This window comes from Balaenoptera ricei, chromosome 9, assembly GCF_028023285.1.
Source record: "Balaenoptera ricei isolate mBalRic1 chromosome 9, mBalRic1.hap2, whole genome shotgun sequence".
Classification (NCBI taxonomy): domain Eukaryota; kingdom Metazoa; phylum Chordata; class Mammalia; order Artiodactyla; family Balaenopteridae; genus Balaenoptera; species Balaenoptera ricei.
The window spans coordinates 6,937,416-6,965,292 of NC_082647.1; the positions used below are offsets into that span (position 1 = coordinate 6,937,416).

General features: G+C 47.6%; 1 protein-coding gene across 6 annotated transcripts; it reads right to left on the minus strand.

The window, feature by feature from the left end:
* Nucleotides 1-124: 124 nt before the first annotated feature.
* ZNF862 (zinc finger protein 862) lies at nt 125-27,225 on the minus strand. Of its 6 annotated transcripts, none has more exons than XR_009504929.1 (9): nt 27,027-27,225; nt 26,755-26,866; nt 25,438-25,542; nt 23,230-23,927; nt 21,632-21,788; nt 7,949-8,053; nt 4,998-7,112; nt 1,852-3,383; nt 125-1,353 (listed from the first exon to the last, which is right to left on the minus strand). XR_009504929.1 is itself a non-coding variant. In XM_059933105.1 (8 exons), exons 1-8 carry the CDS (start codon nt 27,099-27,101, stop codon nt 3,193-3,195), a joined length of 3,558 nt encoding a protein of 1,185 aa, XP_059789088.1. In that variant the 5' UTR covers nt 27,102-27,225; the 3' UTR covers nt 125-3,192. The 6 variants fall into 6 exon arrangements, 3 of the variants coding, with proteins under 3 accessions (XP_059789088.1, XP_059789089.1, XP_059789087.1); XR_009504931.1 differs by having other exon boundaries at nt 125-1,094; nt 1,195-3,383; XR_009504930.1 differs by having other exon boundaries at nt 125-753; nt 906-3,383.
* Between the last annotated feature and the right edge of the window lie 652 nt (nt 27,226-27,877).

Below are 27,877 nucleotides of genomic sequence, written 5' to 3' on the forward strand. Positions count from 1 at the left end.
CTCCAGCGCGTCGCTCGGGGCGGGGGCGTGGGCGGGCTTTCCTCTGAGCCAGAGATAATTAGCTTTGAGCATCTCCTCCAGTTTGCTAGTTTTGGATAAGGGATTAACAGGACAGAGGCATGTGTCGAAATAAACTCTGCTTTATTCAAATAGCAAAAGACTGAGAATCAGACATGGTTTTTTTAAACCGTGTTTTGCACATGGTTTTGCACATCTTTGAAACCAGAGGAGGAGAGAACATCCCTGGGCCAATCACCTGGGGTGACCTCGGCTGACAGACACTTGGATGAGGGAAACGGCCCATCTTCACACTGTCCTGCTAAATACTTAGCACCCTAGGAACTGAACCTGGGCTTCGAGGGAAGCAAAGGGTCTGGAGTAGATTACACTCCAACGTGTCTGGCTAGAACAGGGGGTCGGGGTCCCTCCTTCCCGCCTGGTCTCTATGGCTACTGAACTCAAACTGTCAGTTAAAATGCTGGTCGCTCAGAATGTCAGCCCTGTGGGCATCAGTCTATGGAGATCACAGGTAGGGAACGAGGGTGGAGGCATGGCTAGGACTCTGGCCAAAGGCAGAGAGCTTGCTCCTTCCATCCCCAATGCCCTTCAGCTTGTTTTTCTGTGAGGCAAAAATAGGAAGGCTCTCCAACAACGGGGTCTCCAGGCCCTGGGCTCTGAAATGCCGCAAGTCTCTTGAAACAAAACGAGATGTCAGCTTGGGCAAGCGGTCTCACCACGCTTCAGCCTGGGGTCCTGCACAAAATGGTCAGCGTCCTCTCTGCCACTAGCGAACAAAGGGGACCCAGGGCATGCCTGTGCCCCTCGAGAAAGTGGGTAGTGCAAATCCCTGTGACAAATAGCATTTTCAGTCGCCCCCCCCCCCCCAAGGGGCCCAAGTTTCTCACGAGCTGGCGTCGGAGGCTTCCTCAGAGCACAGATGTGGCGAGGGAGGGGCGTCCCTAGCTGGCCTCCACCTCCACGCCTAGACTCGCACAGGGACTCGTGCGTGTGGCACTCACGCACGGCGCTGCTCGCAGGACTAGCCTCTTGCTCTGAGGATTCTTAAAGGATGGAAGGTGCCATGGGGAGGATGCCTGCGAGAAAGTCACCTCAATTTGAATCGCTATGGGTAGGGTGGGGGCTATAACCCCCACTTTAAAGGGCCCTCCTCTCTTCCATCCCACCAGCTCATACCCGCGGCGCCTGGCCTAGTGCAGATTCCTGAACTCCCCGTAGTGACCGACGCGAACGGGGGAGGGAGGCCTGGGCTCCCTCTTGGCCACGTGGACAGTAACACCGCCAGGGTTCAAGCTCCGAGGGCCCGTGGCACACCTCGGCCCCCAGAACACGGGGCTGTCAGGGAGACAGTGCCACAGCTGAAAACGCAGAAAGCGGAAACGGGATTCCTGGCTCGAAGCTGAAGAAAACTGGAAAGTGATGGCGCTAAGGCTAAGTGCTAAGGGTGGGGTGCTGGGAAGGGAGAGTCAGAGACACTGGGAACCAGGGGTTCTGCCAGACAGTGAGACACTCGGTACCAGCATCTCAGGGGCTCTCGGCACCTTCTAGGAGTGGGAAGTGGACAGATGGCTGCTTGAGGGCCAGGCCACTTGGACCTGCATCGCAGAGCAGGGACCCCACCTAGAGCCAGGCAGCACGGCCAGGACGGAGCACTACTTCCTGCCCGTCTAAAACAAGAGAAAGGCAGCGGCAAAGAAGCCCTTCCCTCTGACCTCCCCCTCGTTTCCCACCCGTGGTTAGGAAGGCGGGACCCAGACACTACATCATCCTCAGCCAGATGAGCAGCCTAGAAGCCTGCCCAAAGCAGCTGCCCTGGAAGGAAAAGTGCTTTACTTCAGGGTGGAAGAGGAGATGGGGTGATGGGGAGAGGGCAACGGGAACCAAATAGTGTGGGACACCCTTCTGTGCCGCCAGGGTGCTGGTCCTCATGCTTGAGTGAGCCCACGAAGTTCCTGGGGGGCCTTGCTGGAAACAGTCCCGGGGATCTGAATCAGGTGGGTCTGCGTTGAAACAGATTTAAACAAGACACCCCTAGTGATTCCCAAGCTGGTCCCCAGAGCAACTTTGGGAAGAGAGGACTAGACCATTATGCTGAGGGCATGTTGAGAGAGCACCTCTTCCCATAATAAGGACGTTGGTGGCAAAGGACAAGGACAAGGGCTGAAGGCAGCCAAGTCCACTCTGCAGCCTGAGGGCCGTCTTTCAGAGCCGGAGGCGCTGTCATCCATCAGTCCTGTGGCAGCTGGGGCACCAGCAGGCACTTGGACTCTCTACTGCCACTTCATGGAGAGGGACACCAAGGCACAGAAAAGAGGAAGGGATTAATCATGGTTGAACCACTGCCTGCAGCAGAGTTGGGACAGGATCCCAAGCCCCCCAGGTGCAAACTTGTCCTGTCTGCTCTGCTCCGTAGAAAACCCGGGCTCAGCACAACGCAAGGGCTGCGACTGGTGGAAAGCGCCAGGCTCCCTCCAGGGAAACACTCCTCCCCTGTCTGGGAGCTGCAGGAGGATAACCTTTCTTGGTTGCTCTGTGCAAAGGGGTTCTGCTTGCCTCATCCTAAAGGCAGGCCCCGGGAGGAGACAGAGGAAGTCTCTGATGCGAGTCTCCCATTTGAAGTTGAGGCTTCCCGGCTTCTAACATGGAGCCAGGGGCATAGATCCCAGAGCCAGGCCAGCTGGCCCTAGACCTGCTCATCCCAGGCCCCTCACCACGTGTCTACCCCGCGCCACTCAGGCTGTGGGCAGCCCGCTGGGATGCTCCCCAGCTACCCAGGGGCTGCAGTGCTCCTTTAAGCCCCCTACCCCCAACCGTCTCTCCCACTTCAGAAAAGTCCTCCTGCCACCAAAACATGGGGTGAAATCTTTCATGATGGAATTATTTCCTGAAGCACCTTAAAATGAGCTTGAGCTAAGAACCCTTCTGCATATTGAAGTGCTGTGAGGTCGCCGCTCGGCTTAGAGGAGGGCCTTGGTAAGCAGGCTGTGCGCCTCCGGATCCCCCTGCCTCCCTGGGATGTGGGCTTCATTACCTTGTCACTGCCACTTCCCAGTGCTCAGAGAGTCCCCACCAAGCGAAGACTCTAGGGCAGCCTAGAATCCCAGGGCCTGTCACCATGATCACGAGGGCCAGGGCAGCAGGGGGTCTCTAAGACAACCCCTCAGGGTCCTGCTCTTACAGGAGCGCTTTATCAGGACAGCCCAGGGCCTCTTGGCTGGGGTGGGGACGCAGGAGTCCGTGGCGAGGCTCTAGGACGCAGTCCGTCAGGACCTCCACGGGTTCCCTGTAGGACGGGATGGGCGGCTTCTGGGTCACAGCCTCCTCCACGCGGAGCGCTCCCATCTTCTCCTTCCTGAGCCCCGCCCCTCGTGCGGGAGGAAAGGGAGGGTACAGTCAGACAGAGAAAACAGATCAGATGATAATCCCCTCCCCACAACCAACTGCGCCCCAAGGTATGTTCGGTGAAGAAGCCCTGGCAGAACAGACTGGAGACAGACCAGGACTGCTCTCTGTGGGCCTGATGGAGTCCCGCTCTGCTGACCTTCCCCCTGGGGCAGTGGAGCTCATGGGCGGGCGGGGGGGGGGGGGGCAATTTTGCTCCCAGGGGACATTTGGCGGAGTCCGGAGACCTTTTTGATTGCTACAACGGGGAGGGTGCTACTGGTACCCAGTGTGTGTGTAGTGGGAAAGGCCAGGGGTGGCCAGGCGCAGGACAGGCACCCACAGCGAAGAACTACCTGGCCCCAAACGTCAGCAGTGCTGAGGTTGAGAAACTGCCTGGGAAAGAAGGCTTTACCATATAAAATCTGGCCGTGTTCTCTGTTTGCTTCAGACGTCCTAGTCCCATCGCCCTATGATTACAACTTGCAGAAGTGCACAGCTGATGGCGTCTTCTTCTCCTTCACCCTCACAGGTCGGGCTCTGGGAGCAACTCACTCACCAAATGCGTGGGTGAAGGACTCCCGTGTTGGAATCACCCTCTTTCCTTCTCTCCACTTCTGCCCCCTCCCTGCACCCACCCCCCAGCTGCAGGGCCAGGGCCACCAGGCTTCCTACAGAGCGTCTGTCAGCCCCGAGGCCGGTCCACTGCTGACGATCACAGACCCTGAGGTAGGATGAAAGCAGAAGCAAGAGGACGGAGACCCGCTACAGGAAGACGCCAAGAGAGGAAAACCATGGCTCTGTCACTGTCCAGTGACACAGGAGCAGCCTGGAGCAGTTTTCTTTGGTGTTCAGTGACTACTTGAAAAGAGGGAAATTTCTTACTTAAGATGTCCGGTAACTTGGCCTCCAGGATAACGTCACTTCCCCCTCAAGCCCAGTCCCCACCTGGCCTTCCAGGCTAGTTGGGAGGCTCTCCTCACGGACCCCTCCCCTGCCTGAAACCCCCAACCTTCTCCTCCACACAGCACCGTCCTCACAGCCCCTGTGACCTGCACCAACCTCTTCCCTCTGCAAAGAGGGTCCGCACAGCCCCACGGGAATGTGGTGTCTCTGCCCTCGCTGGTCCAGTCCCCGAGTGATTTCTGGTAGCAGTTTGAACCTTTAAAGAGTGCCATGGGCACGACTCGCCAGATGCTGTTCTAAGCCCTTCACGTCTATTAATTCGCTTTACAGATGAAAAACCATAGCACAAAGAGATTAAGTTGCCCGAGGTCACGTGCTAGTCAGCGGCAGGACGAGAATTTGAACCTGGGCAGCCTTGCTCTGGAAATTCCTGCTCTTGGCTCTATGCCCTGTGCCCTGCCGTGTGGGCGTCCTGCCTTCTAGCTGGATCCTAATCTCCTGGAGGGTAGGTGTCCCGTCTTGAGCACCCACTGGTCTAGCAAATGGTTGGGCACGTGACACCTTAGAGCAAGCCTACTGTGACAGCTGACTTGCGCAGACTCTACCAGGCTGTGAGCTCAGCATGGGGTTGGGAAGCTAAGATTCTCTTCCTTTGCTTCCCCAGGTCCAGGAACTCTGCCACGCATACTTACTTGTGTGGGAGCGGGGTGGCACTTGGGCACGGGTGTAGACGTGGCTGAAACGCCGACCTGAGGAGGTCAGGTACCAGTGCTGGATGGCGGGCTGGGGGTTGTACTCTGTGACCGCCACACCATTCACCGCTGTCATCATGAGCATGTTGATCACCTCGTTGGAGAGCTTGGTCCTCTCATCGGTCCTGATCCGGTTCATGGCACTGAATCCGCGCTCACAGCAGGAGGTGGAGACGGGCACACAGACCACCACTGCCACGAGCCTGCTGAGCAAGGGGAAGCGGCAGTCCTGGGCCAGGGCGTTCCTGCACAGCATGGAGAACGGCAAGTTCTTGGCGATGGCTTTCAGGCCCAGCCACTCCTCCAGCAGTGCCTCCTCGCTGTATCCTGGGGGCAGTGAGAGTTCAAAATATCTGGCCAGGGCAAGAATATCATCATTCCCAAAACCGGCCAGTTCCATCCCACTTGGCCAGGCCGTGGCGTCAAACACCTCCATGTTCTTGAGCTGCGGGGGACGGGCCGCGTCAAACCTCTGCTGGAGGTACTCAATCCCAGTCAGGATCATTCTCTCCCTGTCCGCCTGGAACCGCTGTTCCGCCACCTCCATTCTGTCCAGGAAGATGCCGTGGAGCTGCCCGTCCCTGAAGCCGGCATTGAACTCTTCCTCTTTGGGTCCTGCCTGGTGACGGAGGGTCTCCAGCGCTACGTAGGCCCGTCCCAGCGTGGAGTTCACCTCCGTAATCAGCACGATCTCCTTCTGGCACACTTCGGACAAAGGCCTGTAGATGCTCAGGAAGTCCAAGAGGAAGTGGCAGAACTTGACGAAATGGAAGCCCTTCATCAGCTTCAGCATGCCTTTGGCCCTGTGCCCGATCTGGCCACCTGCTTCCGCCACGCTCTGGAGGTGCCTGGCCAGGGCGGGCCAGCTCACGATGAGCGCATTCAGCGTGCGCCTCTTGCTGGCCACCCACCTGACAGCGTTCAGGTCCTTCAGGCGGATGATTTCCTGCTCCAGTGGGGCCGCGCCTTCCTGCAGCTCATTCAGCCTTTTGTTCGAGGACTGATAGAACTTGAAGACGGTTCGGATGTGCCGGTCACACTTCTTGACCAGGTCGATGCCTCCACAGGCGTCAACCACGGCCAGGTGTAGCCGGTGGGCCACGCAATGCACCGGCAGCAGCTGGGGGATGGTCTCCTGGAGCTTCTCCACCACACCTCCTCTGCAGCTCAGCATGGCTGAGCCATCGGTTCCCAGGCCCACCACCCAGCCAGGCTTCCGGAAGGGGATGTCCAGTTCGTCCAGGGCAGAGATGATGGTCTCAAAGTAGCCATCCACCGTCTCGCTGTAGAGTGGGGCCAGAGTGATGTAAGACTCCTTCACCTCCGTCCCCTTAAAGTAGCGGATGTAAACGCCCACACAGGACTGGTCGGAGGTGCCTGTGGCGCTGTCCAGCAACACGCTCACACACGGGGAGTTCCGGACATCCTCAAGGATCTCCTTCTTCAGAGTCTCGGAGATGTATTTGATGAACTGAGTGCAGGCGGTGCGATTTCGGTACTTGCCCAAAATCATGGTCCCAGTGCTTTGGAGGAGTTGCAGGATCTTCTCAAAGTCGTTCAGGGGCCTCGAGTGGTACGCGATGGAATAGGCGGCATTGAAAAAGTGCTCCATGTTGGCCATCAGGTCACTGGAGATCTCGGGCACGAGGGCGGCCTGGGGGGTGTCTTCCCTGACTTCCAGGGTGTTGACACAGAGCTTGTGTGCTTTGCTGACTTCATGGTACTTTAAAGTCTCCACTTTAAAAGGACCCGTGTAACCTCGGACTAACCGGGATGATTTGTCGTGCAGACTAGGTCTTTCTCTGCAAGCTGAGCAGAAGAGCTTGGTCTCTTTTGGGTCAATTACTAACCATGGGAACTGCCCAAACCACGACCTCTGAATTGAGCGGGGTCTGTAAGTCCTCTTGATTTTCCTCCGTCCATCGGCTCCTACTTCACAAAGGCTGGGATTGCAGTAGGAGGTGCACGTCTCCCTGGAAGGAGCTGGAAGCAGTGCAGATTCTAGAGCCGAGGCCTGTGTGTGTGTCTCTCTAACGGCCACCGTCGTCTTCTTCCCTTTGGAGCAAATCAAACTGTGCTCGGTTTTGCCGCCCAGAACTCTGCAGTCTCCTATCAGCTAAGACATCCCAACTCAATAAGTACCCCTTATGCAAAGCAGAGAAGATGAATGTGATCCACCTTTCTAGAAATCAGTAGGGCTTCTATTTAAACCCTTTCCCATTATTGTCTCTGAAAGCCAGTCTGTCTCCCCAAGAGTTGTCTGCTAATCCTTGTGGGCTCTTTAGCCAGCCTCCTCCTCCCTATCTACATATCTACCCTGAGATCATGTGACATCAGATGCTAATAAGCTTAATTAGCACCTTGGCCACAGATGCTATTGGATGGTTTTAATCCTCTTTCGAGGCACCACAAAGAAATGGGGTTATACATCCAAAAGTCTTCTTATGAGCCTTGGAAACAAGGGAGGCATAGGAGTATACACAGTAGCTATTAGCCAATAAGTTACTGACAGAGATACACGAAACTGCTAACTCTCACAGACCAACAGTGTTGTCACTGAACACCAGGGGAGGAGGCAGCAGAGGCTCACAGCCGTGGGTCACGTGGCTCCTCATGACCAGTGCCCACCACGCACCTCCCCCATCAGCTCTACCACAGTCTCCCCGTTTCACTTCTGCTCATCAAAGCTCCTTATTTTTCCCAAACTGTCCCAGTTTCTCAGATTCTTCTACACCGTGAAGGCACAGTTTCTTATTCACGTTTTTCTACCAATACAGGGCCTGGTGCACGACAGGTTCCGCGCGAGGATGGCGGAACTAACACTGTGTGACTCGCCATAGCCGCCTGGGCCCCCGGACGTACCCTTCAGAACCCAGCAGGTCAAGACCCACCTGGAGGACGGCCTCTCCCCCACTTGGGCCCGTCTGGGTCCTTGATCCAGGGTGCAGCTCTCCGCTCCAGTTTTGAGATCAAGTCTGGTTTGGCGGCAGCAGGCCCTGTTGCAGGGACGAAGAGTCACAGTGACATCACAGCTCTGGACTGTCAAGTCAAGCGGCCCATCTGAAAGATCCAGGGAGGCCTCTGGGTGCATTTCCTAATAAAATCTTTCCAACAAGGGGCGCGATGAAAGCATACCCATCTAGGGTGCCAATTTATTCTTAAAACCCAAAGAGGCACCAAATTAGGGTGCATCCCTTAGCTCCATGGCTCACCCATGGGAGCATGAGTCGGCTAAACGAATCTATAGGGGAAAGGGAGAAAACAGGAAGAAATACAGAGGACAAAATAGAAGGAGAGAGGACAGGGATGATAGAGAAAGCCACACGAGAAGTGGGAGAGGGCCACCAACAACTGTCCCATGCGTGTGCCCCTCAGCAACACCCGCAGCTGGCCTTGGCGCAGGTGGCTAACTACACAGGGCACCGGAAAAGCCCCTTCACTCTGCCTACCACCTGCTGCGGAACCTGAAATCCGACTAGAAGAGATTCGTGTCTTTGGGTTAAGCACTGCCTTTACTGAAAATATGAATATTCTTCAGGGCTATGCGAAGAAATTGCTTTCTTGATTTAAAGTAAAATCCATTAATCTCTACTTACATGCTTTTTATGTATCTATGTGAATGGGTGTATAACCTTTCTTTGGAAAGACATATACAAGCCACTGGTAACTGCGGGCACTTCTGTGGAGGGACTGAAGGACAAGGTAAAAGGGAGATTATTTTCACTATTCATCTTTGGATCATTCAAATATATTAATATGTTCGTGTGTGTATGTATCCACATATTTACTACTAATAAAAATATAATACATTATTAATCTGTGATAGATTGAACACTTATTCATCTTCAAACGTCTCTAAAATGAGGGCAAAGGGATAATAATTAAAAGAAGCATAAGCCCAAGAGAAACATTGTACTAGAAATGTTAATACATTTTTAGAAGAAGGAAAGGAGATAAAAGAGAAGAACTAACAGAGCTGGACACCAAATGCCAGCAGAGCGGGTAATGAGGAGAAAGAAGTGAACTTGACCCCAGAATCCCCAAAAGAGCCAGGACGCAGAGGCACCAGGTGCAGCAGAAGGTGGTGGGTAAGGAGAGACCAGTTCAAGGCCAGGTCCACTCACTTATTCCAGGAAGCCAGAAAATACCACCACCCTCCCCCAAGGAGGAGAGAGAGGTTGGTCTACAGAAAAACTTAACCAGAAAGGTTCCGGGCCCTGGAATGGTGGGGTGAGTGAAAGATGAAGGAGAAGAGCTGCAATGCAAACAGATGAAGACAGTCTATAGACCAGAAGCTGCGTTACTCGGCTCCGAGAACACCAGCTTAGTGTACAGCCAAGCAGGAGACCAGAAGTTTTCTTTGGAGAAATGGAATTGCCCCTCCCCAACCCTCCTCCCCGAAAGACCTACGGATCCTGACTTCGCCGGGCTCTTCAATGAAACATCCAGGTTCACAGCTGGTCACCCTACAATGTAACCTACCCCTTGAGTCCCAGCCATGCACACAGAGCTTCCAGCCAGTTTTTAAGGCTTTACTCTTAAATGTGAATGAACCTAAAGATATTTATTTAAGACAAACTGCTAACAAGTAGGAAAAAGGATTGAAGGAACTAGAGATACTGCAGGAAGCAAAACAAAATTTCAACCCCCTCCCCTGAAAACTAGAACATTCCCACAGAGAAAAGTCATGATAGTTATCCATGAAAAGAGCCATAAGGGCTCTTAGATTTAAAATATGATAGAAAAAAATGTTTTAAATTAAGTAGAATTGTTAGAAAATAAAATGGAGGAAATCTCCAGGAAAGCAGAACAAAAAAGACAGAAGCAGGAAATAGGAGAAAAAGAAAAAAATAAAACAAAACCAGAGGCTCAATTTAAGAAATCTAATATCTAACTAATAGGACTTTTTGGAAGAAAGAAAAGAGAAAATGCAAAGGAAGAAATAATACAAGAATGTTTCCCCAAAATGGAAACTGTGAGTTTCCACATGGAAGGGAAGCACCAGATATCCAGAACAAAAGATGAAAAAACATCCATATCATTAAGCACTAAATACTTCAAAACGCTGGAATAGGACTTAAAACTTTTCAGAGTGGAAAAACAGGCTGTGTTCAAAGATTTAGGAATAAAAAGGTATTTAGACTTCTCAACACCACCCGTAAAACCTAAAAGCAATGCTTTCAAAATGCTGAGGAAAATCATTTCCAACCTGGAATTCTATACCCAAACCAAATTATCAATTGTGAAAGCAGAATAAGGGCATTTTCAGATATACAGAGTCTTTAAAAAATTTCCTCCCATGAACCCTTTCTTAGGAAGTTACTGAAGGATGTGCTCCAACAAAACGAAGACATAAACCAAAAAGAAGCAATAGATCCAGGAAATAGGAGAGAGATGAAGGAAAGTCTAAGCCCACAGCTGTGCAGCAGGCCTAAAGTATAACTAGTTTAGATAGAGCAGAGGAATGGAAGACCCAGTGACAGTTTCCAGAAAAAAAAGTGAAACCGATAGGTCACAGGATGTTTGATCATGTGGAAAAAACTCTTCAAAGGAGTTATATAATTCCATGGAGAGTTTGAGAAGAATTGGTGATAGTACAGAAAACTAGCAAAGTAAAAAAATAAAAAATTTCAATTCCTGGGGGAAAAAAATCCTACAACAAAGGAAACATCATCATAATATGTCACCTTGATTAGAAGTAAATAATACATAATCATAATCAGGCAAATAATTTACATTGAATTAACCAAAAAAGTATGATATACCTGTTCTGAGAGGATGGAGGGAAGAGAAGTGGGGGCCTGGGGTGATGTAAGAGGGCCATATCTTCATCCTCCACAGTAGGAATCAATAGATAATATCTAAAATCAATAAATCAGGAATAGCAATAAACATATGCAACAGGATATTAAAGTGTGATTCTGTCTGCCTGTTTCGGCTGAAGGCTCCCCCAAAATAGGAGCCAACTCTCCCCCATTCCAAAGCTAGACCACCGAAGCCGACTTGGAAAGAGTGGCTGAAACACTGGGCTGTAACCCAAGCACTTGCCACTAAGAGGGAGTCAAAGCACTGGGAGGGAGGAGGTCAGGAAGCTGGATATTAGAGATGCTTGGAAAGAGCTGTCAAGTGTACTGTGAGCCCTCCACACTACCACGGGGAGGGGTGGGGTGGACTGGGCTACTTTCCTCTGACCTTAAGCCTAATGGGAATGACATCCTGACCTGTACTTCCTGGAGCTGTGGGGCTGCTCGGGAATCCAGGCCTGGAAAAGACTAAAGGCATAAACTGACCGATGGTTCCTTGGTGGTGGCCATGTTGGGAAGAGCCTACATTCACAGGGCTTGTCAGAGCAAAGGATATATAAGTGTTTTCCATGGTCTAGATGTGGGCCTCGGAGGGAAAGAGAAGAGGCCCAGAGCCACTTAAAGGGACTGCCCCTGTCTGCCTATTGGTGATGCCCCCCTAAGGAGCCCATATGGGGCAGACTGCCAAAGCAGTCATTACCCACTGTAGTGAGAGATCTCCAGTAACGGGGGTTTGGGGGAGTGCAGAACCCACAAACACACTTGGAGAATCAGCTTTCAATTATCCCAGCTACATGTAACTGGTATCAGATTACATGGATGTAATTCTTGTACCTCTCCTCCCCACCTACACACCACCATTCCCAGCCAGGATGCAGCAGAAGTCCTGGAACAAGCTGGGGGGTAGGAGGAGAACTTCTTTCTTCCTATCACAAGATTCCGGATTCTAGACCTAAAGCAGGTTGAGATGGGAGAGGCAAGAAACTTCAGCTTTAAATGAAGTCCAGATTTTTAACCACTACACAAGGACTGGACTTCTGTTTCTTAATATTTTTTTTTTTTTGGTCAATTTTTGATATCATTTAAAACCTATAGAAAAGTTTTAATAATAAAACAAGGAACGCCAATCATTTGCATTTTGTTCCATTTGCTTTATCATGCCCATGTGCCCTCCCTCCCTCCTTTTACTCTCTATATATGTATAATATATAAATACATATATATGTATATGTGCAGGCTGCACACTGGAGTTACCTGGGAAGCTTTAAAATATATGTTATATATATATATAATATTTTTCTGGACCATTTGAGGCTAAATTGTTTTCATTCCTCCCTTTATCCCTAAATACTTCTGTGTGTATTACTCAAGAAAAAAGACATTCTCTTATCGGGTTTGCAAAATGCTAACACGAGCTCCATGACCCCAACCCTTGCCTAATCCCTGCCCCTTGGAGTGTGACTGAAATGTGTGAACTGATATCACACCCTATGTAATTTTGCTATGTAATTACATTACATAGCAAAAGATATGTTGTCTGGGTGACTTAATGTAATCACACTAGCCGCTTAAAAGCAGAGGAAGTCAGAGAATCAAAACACCAAAAAAAATTCAATGTATTATTGCTGGCCTAAGGATGGAGAAGGCCATGTGGAAAGGACCTGGGAGCAGGCCCTAGGAGCTGAGAGTGGTCGGCAGCCAGAAAGAAAACGGGGACTTCAGTCCTAAAACCACAAGGAACTTGATTCTGCCAACAACTCAACAACCCAGTGATTCTTCCCAAGGCCTCCTGATAAGAGGCCAGTCTGGCACACTTAATTTCAGCCATGTTAGACCCTAAGCAAAGAACCCAGCTAAGCCCACCTGGACTTCTGAACTCCAGAACTGTGAGATAATAAATGGGTGTTTTTTAGCCACTAAATTTGTGATAATTCGTTATGTGGCAACTGAAAAGTAATATGTCTTATATAGTCAAAGTATAATGATCAAAATCAGAAAATTTAACATTGATATAACACTATAATTTAATCCACCATACTGTTTTCCACAGTGACTTACCATTTTATATTCCCACCAACAGGGCATAAAGGTTCTATCCTCAGCAATAGTTGTTGTTTTCTATTTTTTTGATAGTAGGCATCCTTATGGGTGTGAGGTGGTATCTTATTGCAGTATTGATTTACGTTTCCCTAATGATTGTGATATTGAGTATCTTTTCATATGCTTATTGGCCATTTGTACATCTTCTTTAAAGAAATGCCTATTCAAGTCCTTTGTACATTTTTTAATCAGATTTGTTTTTTTTTTTTAAATAAATTTATTTATTTATTTATTTTTGGCTGTGTTGGGTCTTCGTTTCTGTGCGAGGGCTTTCTCTAGTTGCGGCGAGCGGGGTCCACTCTTCATCGTGGTGCGCGGGCCTTTCACTGTCACGGCCTCTCTTGTTGTGGAGCATAGGCTCCAGACGCACAGGCTCAGTAGTTGTGGCTCACGGGCCTAGTTGCTCTGCGGCATGTGGGATCTTCCCATACCAGGGCTCGAACCCATGTCCCCTGCATTGGCAGGCAGATTCTCAACCACTGCACCACCAGGGAAGCCCTTTAATCAGGTTTTTTGTTGTTGCTGAGTTTTAGGAGTTCTTTATATATTCTGGATAGTAATCCCTTATCTGATACATGATTTGCAAATACTTTCTCCCATTCTGTATGTTGCCTTTTTATTATATTTATACGTATGTCTTTTGATGCACAAAATTTTACAGTTTTCATGAAGCCCAACTTGTCTATTTTTTCCTTTCTTGCCTGTGTCTCTTAGTCCATCTAGCTAAAGGTTTGTCAATTTTGTTGACCTTTTCAAAGAACCAACTTTTGGTTCCATTGATTTTTCTCTAGTTTTTCTATTCCCTATTTATCTCTGCTCTCATCTTTATCATTTCCTTCCTTCTGCTAGCTTTGGGTTTAGTTTATTATTCTTTTTCTAGTTCCTTAAGTTGTAAAGTTAAGTTGTTGATTTGAGATCTTGTTTCTTTTTTTAGTACATTTATTTATTTTTATTTATTTATTATTTTTGGCTGTGTTGGGTCTTCATTGCTGCATGCGGGCTTTCTCTAGTTGATTCACTTCTCTCTTGCTGCTTCCAAGATTCCGTCTTTGTTTTTGAAATTCTGATTATAGTGTGTCTCAGTGTGGGTGGCTGAATTCATCTTACCTGGAGTTTGTTGAGCTTCTTGGATGTTTATATTCATGTCTTTGATTAAATTTGTAGAGATTTTAGCCATTATGTCTTTCCCTTTCTCTCTCTCTTTTCCCTCTGGGACTCCCACAATGTGTATGCTGGTCCACTTGATGGTTTCCCGCATGTCCCTTGGGCTCTGTTCACTTTTCTTTGACCTTTTTTGTTTCTGTTTCACAGGCTCCATAACTTCCATTGTCCTATCTTCAAGCCTGCTGATTCTTTATTCTGCCTGCTCAAATGTTTTTGTATTCCTCTAGTTAATTTTTCATTTCAGTTATTGTAGTTTTCAGCTCTCAGTCTTCTTTCTAGATCCTTCTTAGGTTTTCTCTCTTTATTTATATTTCCATTTTATTCATACATTGCTGTCTTGACTTTCTCCACATCTTCCTAAATTTCTTTGAGCATTTTTAAGACAGTTGTTTTATGGTATACCTGCCATCAGGTCTTCTTCAGGGACAGTTTTTATTGATTTAGTTTCTTCCTTTGAATGGGTCATACTCTCCTATTTCTTTGTGTGCCTTGTGATTTTTTGTTGAACACTGGATATTTGAATCTAATAATGTGGTAACTCTGGAAATCAGATTCTCCCCGATCCCCAAGGTTTGCTGTTTTTATTGTCTTCGATTATTGTTATTATTTTAAAATTTTTAATCATTATAGGCTATCTCTGTGCCAAGGCTCAGCCTGAGGTGTAAACTTAAAGTCTTCTCAGGTCTTTTGGAGTCTTTCCCTGGGTATGCAAAATCACTTTCTAATTTTCCTCCTATATGTTTTCGAATGTCCTAGTCTTTAATGTCTGGTTTTCAAAAGAGGGAAAAGAGAAAAATTAAGAGGAGGGGGAGAAACTTGCAAAAATGGGGGAGGTGCATCAACACTGGCTGCTTACTTCTTTGTCTGCACCTCTGTGATGAGAAGCAGCGATCGGTGATCAGGGCACCGATCCCTGATACTTAGAGGACAGCATCCTTTTTGCCCACCCTAATTCCTGCAATCTGTGTGCAAGCCGCTCCAGGAACATGGCACAGCTGCCTGCACCCTGGTAGGGGTGGGAGATGTGCAGCTGCTAATGTGCTAAGAGCTGAAATTGACCAAACTTAACCACAATTTACTTTCCAACTCTTCTCCTGTAAGTTGCAAGCCTTTGACAGATTTCAGAGTTCCAAAATAGTTACATCAGACAGATTCTACCAGTGCAATTGTTGTCTAAGTGAGAAGACAGATCCCTGGTGTTCCACCATCTTCCCAGAGTCCTCCTCCTAATCAGGACATTTTTGAAGGGTACTGTACTAGACATTTTATTAATTGAAATTAGATCATTAATGTGACTAAAAAGTGACTGGAGGACTTTCTGTTTACCTGAGTGTGACAAGTCATGTGCCCTGCCCCAGGTTTCACCCTATAAAGAGAAACCAAAATGGAGGCCACAATTGAACAGACCCCTGGACCAAACACTCATAATCACATAACCAAATCTTAAGCTGTCCTGATTTCCTCAAAATGCTGACTCTGGTCTTAAACAAAATTTAACTTTCCTTCATGTCAGTGTGACCTTACAGCTTCCAAGCCAATCAGCTACACACAAGAAAAGGTACACAGTGCTACAACCCTAAAGAGAATATAATCACAATTAAAAAACAATGTACTTCTTCATTCATGCTTTACAAATTGAGCTTTAACTGCTGAGAGCCAAGTTTTTAACCACTTTGGGTTTGAAGTCTCCCAGTTCATGAACAGTTTGTTTTTCGCTCAATAAAATATTCATATCAAGTAAAGCTCTTTGAATTTTCTTTTGGCAACCCAAAGGGTGAGAAAGAAAATCCCCAAAGAGCTGATCCAAACAAGTGGTGATGGAAAAGAATGAAGCTGTTTTATGAGTGCATCCTACTGAAGTTCATGCTTTTAAAAATAATGTCTACATGTGTTACTCAGAAATAATGAAACAAGTTACTGGAAGAAACAGCTAAAAAATTTTGGGGAGGAGGACTTGGCAACAGAGAATGGTGGGACAGGGAACCGTCATTTTTTGTTATATGTCTTATGAGAACTACTTTGATTAAAGAAACATAATTATGAAGAAATATTTTTAAAGATTTACTGAAAACATACATGATACTGAGTATCCCTGAATGTGTTTGCCTAAGTTATATTACCCTGGGGATTGGCCACCTTTGATTGCCCCTAGCACCACCACACTGGCCCCAGAAGTGCTGTACCCCAATCACACCTCTCTGAAGCTATGGCTGAAATGTTGCCAGAAACCTTTTCTTTTTGTTCTCTTCAGAACAAGTGAAACAGAAGGGAATTTTCAAACAGATTTTCCTATGTCTTAGTAATGGAAAAGTGACTAAGGAGACATAACTATAGCACGGGCATACACACACACACACACACACACACACACACACACACACACTCCACAAAAGCCCATAAAAATGGCTTGGCCTACAAAGACAGATTCTGATCCTTCCAGGCTAATTCCAGCCCAAGGTTGGCAGGCCTGCCAACGAATCAGTCTGGAGACAGCCACTCTGGCACCTTGCCTTGGTTCTTCTCTCTCTAGCTCAGCACGGCCCCCACTTGGAGGCTGTATATGGCCCACCATACAGCAGCTGGCCTCCTAGACATCATATGAGCCATTCTAACTCCTGCTCATCTCATTGAGGGCTCTCCCGCTTAGTTTTGCTTTCCACTTAGTGACATGACTTCTTCCCCCAGCTATGTGAGGTCTAGCTGTAGTTGCTGACCTCACATGGAGAAAAGACACTGCCCACCTGAAGTGAGTGACCTGCCACTCAGCATATGATGACACCTTTCCTAGTAAAAATGAGGGTTACCACATAGTCCCTATATTGGCTTTTCTGTTTCTGTTACTGACAAATATTAGTTTCTTAACAGTGGAATGTAACTGAGTTTTCTTTTTTTGCAGGGGAAGCAAGAGACATCACCAAATATGGCCCAAGTTTGAAACCAGAATTTAAAGTACAGAAATAAAAGAACAGTTGGAACTCTACAGAGTGATAAATAGTTCTAAGCAAAAGCAAGTCCACAAAAGTAGAGGTTGACACAGGAAAGCATTAAAAACAACATAAACCTCTTCTTTTCTCCATAATCAAAGTGACTGTCCTCTGCAAGTTCAGTCCTATTGAGAAGCGAGCTGGTGAGGCCAAGGAGGCTGTTGACAGGTGAGTGGACCTAACCTGGAAACTACCATCAGTTGAAAAGCTTTAGTCGACGCAATTTAACTGCCACACAACCGACAAATTAATATTAAATTTGACTGCATCAAATTGAGACTGTCTTTTTAAAAACAGGTACAATAATTATAAAACCTAAAAGAACAAATCTACTAGTTGTAAATCCTAATAAGAGCAATGGAAGAATTAGCTGGGTTTCCTCAAATGATAAGAGCAAAAGGAAATCAACGGCATGAATGTGCTGCAATGTAGCGTGATGACCACCAGACCACAAAGACCCATGACCTGACTTGAGCTGGGCTGAAGCAACCACAGCCTCTCACCCCAGGGCATCAGCCCCTTTCTGCACTTCAGTTCTCATGGAGGCGGAGGCAAGAGCACTAACAGTGACCTACAGAGATGGTCTGAGACAGCCAGACCAAACTATTAACCCTCTTGCTAGGGGGACTGGGGATAGGAGTGGAGACTTCTAAAAAATTCTAATACTGCTTGAACTTTTAAATAATCTTATATTATCCTTGGTGCTATTGTTATTTTAATATTAACAACATGATTAGCACAAATCTTGAAACTAAAAGAACTGGAGTCCAATTGGTAATAAACATATACGAAGCAGGAATTTTAGCCGAGTCTAATGCACATGCAATGGGTGGAATAGTAAGAATTTCAGTTTAGCCATTTTCCAGCTAAATGGGTTGGATTCTCAAAGCCGTTGGGCTGTTTTCTCACCTGAAAATACTACTACTACCTGCTTTACAGGTTTGGTTTAAGGATTAGAGAGCAGATATGCAAGACACTCAACATAGCCTTTGGTAGGTGTTCAGTCAACAGCAAAAGCGCCTATTATTATTTCCAGACATAAGAATAAAAGAAAACATAAAGGCTTCCTGTAACACCCAATATAAGCAGATCACAGTACTTCAATTAAAAGATAATAAACGTTAAAAATGGATGAGAGTGGACTTCCCTGGTGGTCCAGTGGTTAAGAATCCGCCTTCCAATGCAGGGGATGCAGGTTCGATCCCTGGTCGGGGAACTAAGATCCCACGTACCGTGGGGCAACTAAGCCCGTGCACCTCAACTACTGAGCCCACGCGCCACAACTAGAGAGCCCGCGTGCCACAACTACAGAGCCCACGTGCTCTGGAGCCTGCGGCCACAACTAGAGGGCCCGCACACTGCAACTACTGAGCCCACGTGCTCTGGAGCCCATGCACCACAACTAGAGAGCCTGTGAGCTGCAACTACTGAGCCCATGCGCCACAACTAGAAAACCCGCGTGCCGCGACTACGGAGCCCACGCACTCTGGAGCCCGCAGCCACGACTAGAGAGTCCACACACTGCAGCTACTGAGCCTGCATGCTCTGGAGCCCGTGAGCCACAACTAGAGAGCCTGTGAGCTGCAACTACTGAGCCCATGCGCCACAACTAGAAAGCCCACGTGCCGCGACTACAGGTAGCCCACGCACTTTAGAGCCCGCAGTCATGACTAGAGAGCCCACACACTGCAACTACTGAGCCTGTGCGCTGCAACTACTGAGCTTGCGCCGCCACAATTAGAAAGAAGCCTGTGTGCTGCAACGAAGAGCTCGCCAGCCACAACGAAAGACCCACGTGCTGCAACTAAGACCCGACGCAGCCAAAATAAATAAATAAATAAATAGGAAGGAAATTTAAAAAAAAAACCAAAACAAAACAAAAAAAAGATATAAAAAAATGGATGGGAGTTTTTTTTTTTAAAGGCTAACAGAACTTTTCTTGGCTGCAAGAATTATGATGAGGTTTTCTTTTTCAAAAATTGAGTTCACTCCAAAGAGAAGTTCTATTTACAAAAAAGAATTAAAAGATAATGCCAAATAATATTAGGTTTTCAATTTTTAAAATACTTGTCACAGGAGGATAAAGTATTGGAGGAAGAAAACCTTGTCAAAGCAAAAATAATAATTAGACAGGTCCACTATATTTCAACACTGTTTTACATCCCAATTAACAGCTTGAGGCCCTTTAAAAGGTTATTTTTAAATATACAAATCATTTACGTTTGGCCCCAGTTATATCCTCAAGGCTCCTTAAAATGCCTTTATATCTCAAGCATGAAACATCATCTCAACTGGAGGACGGTTAAAGGATAAAAGCTGGAGACCTAATTAAAGTAGAGAAGGACTCACACACATGCAATTCCGTTTCTAGACCCCTGTACCCATTTTAATTCCACAGACAACTGAAGAGGACAGCCCCATCCTCTATAAAGCCTTCCCTGATTCCTGCCCTCAACCCTCAAGCAAAATTAATTACCCTTCCCGTGATTATACTTATTGTTCATCCATACAACGCTTAACTGAGGCTGAACTGTCCCTTAATTTCCGCAGTTAGTTAAGATTTCTCCACTTCCTAACATACAGAAGTTAAAAAGAAAATGCTGCTGTCTGGCTGAACAATCCAAGTCAGGCCCAGGTTGTGGGAGACACACTGTTACACCACTGGTCACCCACCACTTTCCCCATGAATTTCCACAGGGGTCCAAAGGGCAAAGGGCATCACTGCTGCTCACTCCTTCAAAGGAAAACCAGCTTCTTGTAAGTGGGTATGTATTTCTTAAAAATGAATTTCCCTCTCGCTCTTTTTATTTTTATTTATTTATTTATTTTTGGCCGTGCCACATGGCATGTGTGATCCTAGTTCCCCAGCCAGGGAGCAAAGCCGGGCCCCCGTGTGGCGTCTTAACCACTGGACCGCCAGGGAAGCCCCTCCCTCTCTTTTAAACGCTGTCGGTGGCAGTGATGCTCTTTGAAGGTGCACTTGGTACAAGTGCCCTGGCCCAGAACACGCTTACAGCACCTCTCCTCATAAAAGAAACAGTTTTTCACAGCCTTTCTGAATGTCTGGGGAGCCATTTAAAAATTGTGAACAGTGATAAAAACAAGTAGTATATAGGTCAAGTATGTTCAGAAAATAATCCATATCTCAGGGCTTCCCTGGTGGCGCAGTGGTTGAGAATCTGCCTGCCAATGCAGGGGACGCGGGTTCGAGCCCTGGTCTGGGAAGATCCCACATGCCGCGGAGCAACTTGGCCCGTGAGCCACAGTTACTGAGCCTGCGCGTCTGGAGCCTGTGTTCGGCAACTAGAGGCCGCGATAGTGAGAGGCCCGCGCACCGCGATGAAGAGTGGCCCCCGCTTGCCACAACTAGAGAAAGCCCTCGCACAGAAACGAAGACCCAACAAAGCCATACATACATACATACATACATAAATAAAAAGAATGTAAGCAGACAAGAATAGCATTTAAAAAAAAAACAAAACTCAAAAAGAAAAAAGAAAAGAAAAAAGAATTAAAAAAAAATAATAATCCATATCTCAGCTGCACATGAAAGGGCAGTGTGTAAGCTGGGGATAGGACATCAGGTAAGCTACAAATACCCCAATTTCTTATTCTGTAGAAGTCACAATACAGGTCGCTGTCGGAATTCCTAAGTTATGGACAGCAGCCTGTTCTGCAAGGTTTCTGTTACAATATATGCTAGTAAAAAAATAATAACTAACAGCTGTATAAGATGAAAAGTTGTCTTTTTGGTGCCACATGAAAATCCTGGGTGTCTGATGGAAAAAGGAGGCAAAGACAAGAACAGAAGCAGATGCAGGAGAGGAGCCTCTTCTGGGAAGGTAATGAACAGCACATGCTGTTCTTCATTCTCCAGTGCCTGTAACCTAGTGACACCCAGGCCGAGACCGCCCGCCGTGCTGGCCCCTGATGAAGCAGCCCTGGCACAAAGTAGAGGGCGGAATCCAGGAATCCTCCCGGAGGCCCCTTCTCGCCTCCCTGCCTTTGCTCACGCTGCCCCCACCTCTGACACGTCTAGATGTCCGTCCCTGTGCACCTGGTTTTCAACTCAGTTAAAATATTTCATACTCTGTAAAGACTGCCCTTATCCCTCCCTCGGATGCCTGGCCAAATTAAGTCACTCTTTTCAGCAGCCCCAGGATACTTTTCCTGAATCTCTAATGGAGCTGGTGTTATTTCATAGTTTCTTATTAAAGTGTCTGTCTCTCCCACAAACCTGCCAGCCCCTTGAAAGCAGAGACCGTGACTCGTTCACATCCATCCAGCACGTAGTAGGTACTCAATAATGTCTGGTGGAAGATGGATGATGGACGGGTGGATGAAGAGGAGATAAAGCACAGTATCCCAAAGCAGGGAGAGTTCTGAGATGCAAAGATACAATCACTCTCTGCCTATGCACAGTGAGAGGGCAGAAATGGGAAGACGGCTACAAGCCACAGCTGCCCTCGTGGGTTCCCATGTCAAGTGATGGTGGCAAACAAAGGTCTACACGGATCTTTACCCAGGGATGCCAACAGCTCATAATTCGTCCGCATCACGTCTCTGTACAGCTCCTTCTGCCGCTTGTCTAGCGCGCCCCACTCCTCCCGGGTGAAATACACCGCCACATCCTCAAACACCACGGGAACCTCCTCAAACAGCCCCTCTTCAGAAGGATCCTGCAACAAAGAGTAGCAGTCACTCAATGCTCCTCTCACATCGGACACCCAGCGTGATACCTCCGGGGTCCTGCTCAAGGCCTGTTTCTCCTGGGAAGCCTGCCAAGAGGCCCCGATGCGCTCTGGGGAACTCATTTATCCACCGAAAGTCAAAGAAGCAAATGTGTGTGGCCCAGAATTAGCAGGTAAAAACCAAATGAACCTCAGTGCTATTCTAGAAGGAAGGCATGATCCTTCCTCTTCTTTCCTGAAGGAAAGGAAAATGCACTGAGGAACAGGGGTCTTGCAGAGCCTCATGGCTGCACCCTGTCCTTTTCAGCCCCAAGGGGCGCCTTCTACTCACCCACGACTGCAAAGGTAGCCAGCTGCCTCTAGAAGCCCCTGCTAAGGTGCCCCACCAGGATGGGAAGGAAGAAGCAGTAAAAAAGAACTAAAGATGCTCATATTCAGTGACTAGGTTAACACACACTTTACTGCTGAAGGAATTCAGATTATAAAAGGTTAGACCTGTTTATTAGCTTCTAATACTAAAAACTAGAAGGAACATGAACATGAAGGGAAATGAGCTTTGTCACTTTTCTGGATTCCATAAAAATTCGAGCTTACTAACTTTACGTACGATGTTAGGCACGAGGAACGTCTGAGCTCTTCTCATTGGAATACTAGAGGGGTTGCTCAGAATTTGTAGCAAAATCCCACTTACATGGAAGAGTTGAGAAAAGGGGCCTGATCTGGTTACTCAAAGATTCCAATTAATACAGTTTCCTTGCAGGCCAATTTTCCAAATTAGAAAATAAACCTATTTTATTTTACAAAATAAACCTGAGGTGAGAACTAGAGTCTTTGAGGGTCCACCAGAGCTGCAGGGTGTAGAAGGAAAGCACTGGGCTGGCGGTCAAGGGCTCTGGGGGGAGGTCACTGCCACAAGAGCCCTTGTTCTCTGGCGACATTACTCCCCCCTAAGTCTTAGTTGTTCCCCAACAAGATGAGTTTAACTAGGTTTGCTCCACCCACCGCATAGCAGCATTAAAAACATTATATAAAAGAACACGTCTGAAGAAACTTTGCAGTGTTTAAAAGTGCTACATGATTTCGAAGTTAACGTTGAAAAAAATGTTTTACATTGATTATTTAAGAGCTCTGTGGCTGTTTTGTGGCTGTGGATTATTTCTTGAGCTCTGTGGTCGTTCTGGATTCTGGATAAAGATTACTGTTCTGAATTTAGGTGTTCTCTTTATATCAGAAGTTAGAATATTCTGGTCCACTAAGTATGTTTTGTTATCTGCCAAAAGGAGATGATGATAGTACGGCTGTTGCCATAAATCAAGGAGATAATACGTGTAAAGCACTTAAAGCAACACCTAGCACATTATAAGCGTGTCAGCTTACGGTAACATTGTACAGAATCCTGCCCCTCGAGCAATCATTCTAAACATATTACCTGGCCACGGGGCTCAGCAGAGTCATTACACAAAATGCTAACGTCTGAGGAGCCGCAGATGTCATCAGCAATTTCTTTTTGCCTGAAATCAGGAACGCAGTCTAGGTACAATGCAGGAATTGCTCCACTCCCTCCAGGGTCCTCCAGGGCAGCTCTTGAGCTGGGCAGGAGCTGGGCCATGTTATCATAAACCCCCAGAGGCCCTGGGGGGTAAAATATGGGATAATCTGCAGTGAAGAGGTGCCCTGGACTGGCCAGTACCTCTCTAGACACATCGTGGATGCTCCGGAAACGGGCTGCCCAGCTGGGGTCCCGAGCTGCCAAGGCCTTGACACAGAGCACATGGGCCTTGCTCTTGGCGTGGTATTTGAGAGTCTCCACCTTGAACGGTCCTGTGTAACCTTCTATTAATCTTGACCGTTTGTCTCTGACGGATGGGTACTCCCGGCAAGCAGAGCAAAAGAGAGCCGACCGCTCCTCATTCATGACCAACCACGGGAACTGCGCAAACCACGACTTCTGGATGGACCGGGGTCTCAACGGTTTTCTGCTTCTTCCTGTGCAGTCGCCCTGGATGCCGCCGCTCTCTGAGCTGAAATGGGAAGGACAGGCTTTCTTCTGAGGAGGCAGGTAGAGTCCAGCTTCTCTGGCGGGACTTTGCATGTCCATTTCTTCCATGAAGCCCATCTTGTTCTTTCCTTTAGAAAAAAGAAACAAATGGAATTTTCTCTGAAATCCTACAGGTCGAGTCACTGCAACTCACAGAGGTGCTTAGATCCATGGACTATGAAAGCTGGAACCACACCCACAAAGTGATAGCCTGCACCCGTGTTCTCTTCTCTCCAGCCCCCAACCCCCAGGCCCACCTTGCCTAACCCAGAAGAAACCAAATGGGCTTTAAGAAAACAGTTTTTTTTTTAAATATAAAGGACAGATATACCTGGCCAAAAAGAGATCTCTGTAATTTGATCTCTGCAACCTAAAACAGTGGCACAATCTTCAGGAGAGCAGACTTATTTATGGATAAGAACACTGAACTAAGAGAAGGTAGGGTTAAAAAGGTAATTAAAGCAAACACTGCAACTCCACACTTGGCAGGAATCCCCCTCTTTGGTACCCCTGCCAGACAGGCATCTGCACTTTGCTCACGTACCTTTAGAGCAAGAGAGCAACCTACCTTCCAGGTGGACAGTTTGGTCCCCAGAGTTTTCCTTGAGCTGCAATCCATCTTTGAGTACCTTCCCCTCAGGAGTGCTACTTCAGCCCTCTCTCACACCACAACCCTTCCAAGAAGTGAAAAATCCCATGACGTCACTAAGACTTTTCTTCTTTAAGCTAAACCAGCAGTTTCTTTATTCACTCCTTGGTTGAAATGCAGCTTAGACAATTCTAACTCCTCTGGAGCCATTTATTATGCACCATCAAGTTCAGATGCCCAGCGGGCAAGGACTCAACAGTATTTGCTCCAGGCCAATGGACCAGTCAGTCTACGAAACTGTAGCCAATCCCGGAAGCACAAAGCTACCAGGAAAGAGTCAATAGGCTCAAAGTTAAGAGCCAAGCACAGGAAAAACAAACCAAAACACATTAGTATCTGTGAAGTCTAGGGCTCCTTGTGGTCCATCTGAGATAAATCACAAAGGAGAGCAAACTTCCGCAATTCGATTCATGGGGGAACTTGTTCCACCTCCCCTTTCTCCTGTAGAAGGCGCTGGGTTAACGCGGTCATCTTACGCAATGACAGAGGCCATCTGGCCTGGCTCTGGGCAAGCCAATCCCTGAACAGGACATGCTTATCAAGGAGGAAAGCAAACATCAATCCCTAGGATTTAGCAGCCATCTGTTTATTCACCCATTCATTCCATGATTGTCTACTACGCAACTCCGTGCCAGGCATTGTTCTTGGTACTGGGACTACAGTAGTAAGTAAGACCAAGTCATGGCTTCATGGAACTTAGAATATATAATTATACACAAACATCTACTCTCAGGTAGAAATAAAATAAAGGGAGATGAGAGTTTGGAGAACGACATTGGGGGAGGTGCGTATATCTTAGACGGGGTGACAGCTGGGGGAAGAACAGCATTCGTGTGTAATTGGTGGGGGACAGGGAGAGGCAGAGGATGAGACTGGAGCCTTGGGACCCAGCTTCCTGCTCCCTCTCTCCAGCTAAGGACCCCTCCTCCCGGGGGCAGGTCCGCACTCACCTCGGTGGAGGCTCAAGAGATTCCTCTGGCCCTGGACATTGGCTAGCCACGGCTCTGGCTCTCGCTCAAATTTATAGAACAGCTCCGGGTTGGCAATAGTTGGTCCTGAGTCAGGAACAGAGAGAAGCACTATGAGGTTGGATCCAGGTCACACAGGCTAAAAAGGTATGAAAACTATTGGTTCAGAACAGAGGCTCAAACTCAAATGCTGAGCGGGACCAGACAACGATCTGAGGAAACCAGGCAGGGGTGGGAGGCTGTGGATTTGAACCCGGGTGTGGGGTAGCTACTCACGTCCAGGAGGGGCCGCCAGCTGAATACAGGGTCAGCATGGCCAGACCATCCCAGTTTCCAACAGAAGCCGGAAATCATATTTCTATGTGAAAACCCCCCCATGGCGAAATATTGACAACTTATTTAAATATTTTAAAGAAGCCAAAGAAAAGAGATGAAAGAAAGAAAAAAAAAAAAAGGTGTAGCCCAAATCTGGCCCACAGCTGCTACTTTGTAAATTCTGGTTTAAAAGAATCATCGGTTTTCAAACCGTTTTTAGTAGACAGTAAGAGCACAACCCCTCCATCCACAGAGAGCTGAGACTGTTGCCCCCAGAACCCTCAGGGGTCAAGATGAAGAGAAGCAAAGAAAGGCATGGCGGATGGTCATCAAATTGAAATCAGAAAAGAGTACACATGCATGTACACACGATGAAATACAATCCTGTCTGTCCATCGTCTAGGAAGTCTACCCATAGAAGCAGAGAAAGGACATTCAGAAAATAGAAAAGATGAAAACTACCTACATGGGCACCAAGTTTCAAGTTGTTTTATTTCATTGAACCTCTATGACAAGCCTGTGAAGAAAGAAACCAAGGCTTGAAAAGGCTAATGGGCTTGGTCAGTACCATGTGGCAGAGCTGGGACTGAGACCAGATCTCCAGGCTGCAGATCTGATGCTCGTTCCACCACCACCCACCACCTCCAATGTCCTCCGGGCACTGAAACAAAATCCACCCTGCAGTGCCACAGTCCACAGGTGGGGCTTCCCTTCTGGCACGCTGGGATATTCTGAAGCATCCAGGTCTAGCCTTGACGCGCCCAATTTCCCCACTTCTCTTGGCTAATTTAAGTGGAAAAGAGAAAGGGTGATGTGTGAATCCGTGTGCAGTTAAGTCAGATATGGGACTGAGTGGATAAATAGTATAAAGATGCCTGGAAAAAATGGTCGGATTCCAGAAAATTCTCAAGTATGTCATAGTCAGACATGGTTGGGAATGCTGACCTAGATGCAGGCAGTGGGGAAGTGAACAGGAGCCCATACCCAGTGGTGCCACCAGCTCGTCAGAACCACAGATCTCCTCCTGTTGCTGACTCAGCAGCATCCACTCCTCCTGAAGCAAATACACCGTGATGTCATCAAATGTCACAGGAGCCTGCAAGGAAAAATGACACCAGCTAAGCGCCAACTTCTTCCTTAGTCTTCCACACCTGAGCTCACAACCACCTGAGGACACCCCTACTCCGGGAACAGATCAGACTGGGGGAGGGGGCATTATCCATCTACATACAAGACCTACGCCACATCACGCTCACCCCCTGCGTGCAAGTCACAGTGGGAATGAGACCCGTTCTTCTAGGAACAGCCCCACACTGGAACAGAAGTGTCATAACGAAGGCCAGCTCCGGACTCACACTCCTCTCCCTGCACGCTCCTCACCAGCCTGCCCACGGGATCCATTACTTCTCAGCCAGTGCGTCAGCAACAACCAACAGCACTTCTTTTGCAAAATCTTCAACGTGGTAAATCTTCACTTAGGAAGATGTATCTGATTTCTGGAAATAGTCAACCGTCATTGAGAACTATGTCTGTGAATGTGGTCAATTATCAAGACAGGCAAAGCTTTAGAGCTGAGAACTATATTCCATGGGGGCTTATAAAGGACCTCTGTTCCACCAAAAAAGGGCAAGGAAATTCAGAAAATGTTTCGGGGAGTTCTGGATTAAGATGGCAGTTTTTTTTTGAAAAAAACTCCAAACAAAACACCCTCTAAGGACTTCCCTGGTGGTCCACTGGTTGAGAATCCGTCTTGCGATGCAGGGGACGCCGGTTCGATCCCTGGTTGGGGAGCTAAGATCCCACATGCCGCAGCAACTAAGCCCGTGCGCTGCAACTACTGAGCCCGCACACCACAACCGTGCACCGCAACGAAGAGCCCACACACCACAGCGAAAGATCCTGCGTGCCGCAACTAAGACCCGATGCAGCCAATAAATAAATGAATAAATAAATGTTTTTAAAAATTGTTAAAAAAAAAACACCCTCTAGGATGGACAACACAACAAGGGGTCAATAACAATACAATTTTGTTAACTGAAAAGCAGATGAAAAAGTAATAACTGAGCAGATCCAAGAAAATCGTACCCTCACCCAGCAGTGGGCAAAC

Coding starts and splice junctions, on each gene's coding strand:
- ZNF862 (XM_059933104.1), bottom strand. CDS start 27,101: ATGACACTTCTGTTCCAGTGTGGGGCTGTTCCTAGAAGAACGGGTCTC. Junction 8,054..21,631: donor TGAGCTGTTGGCATCCCTGG/GTAAAGATCCGT, acceptor TCCCTGCAACAG/GGCCTGCTGCCGCCAAACCA. Junction 4,562..4,997: donor GCCACCCCGCTCCCACACAA/GTAAGTATGCGT, acceptor CACTCTTTAAAG/GTTCAAACTGCTACCAGAAA.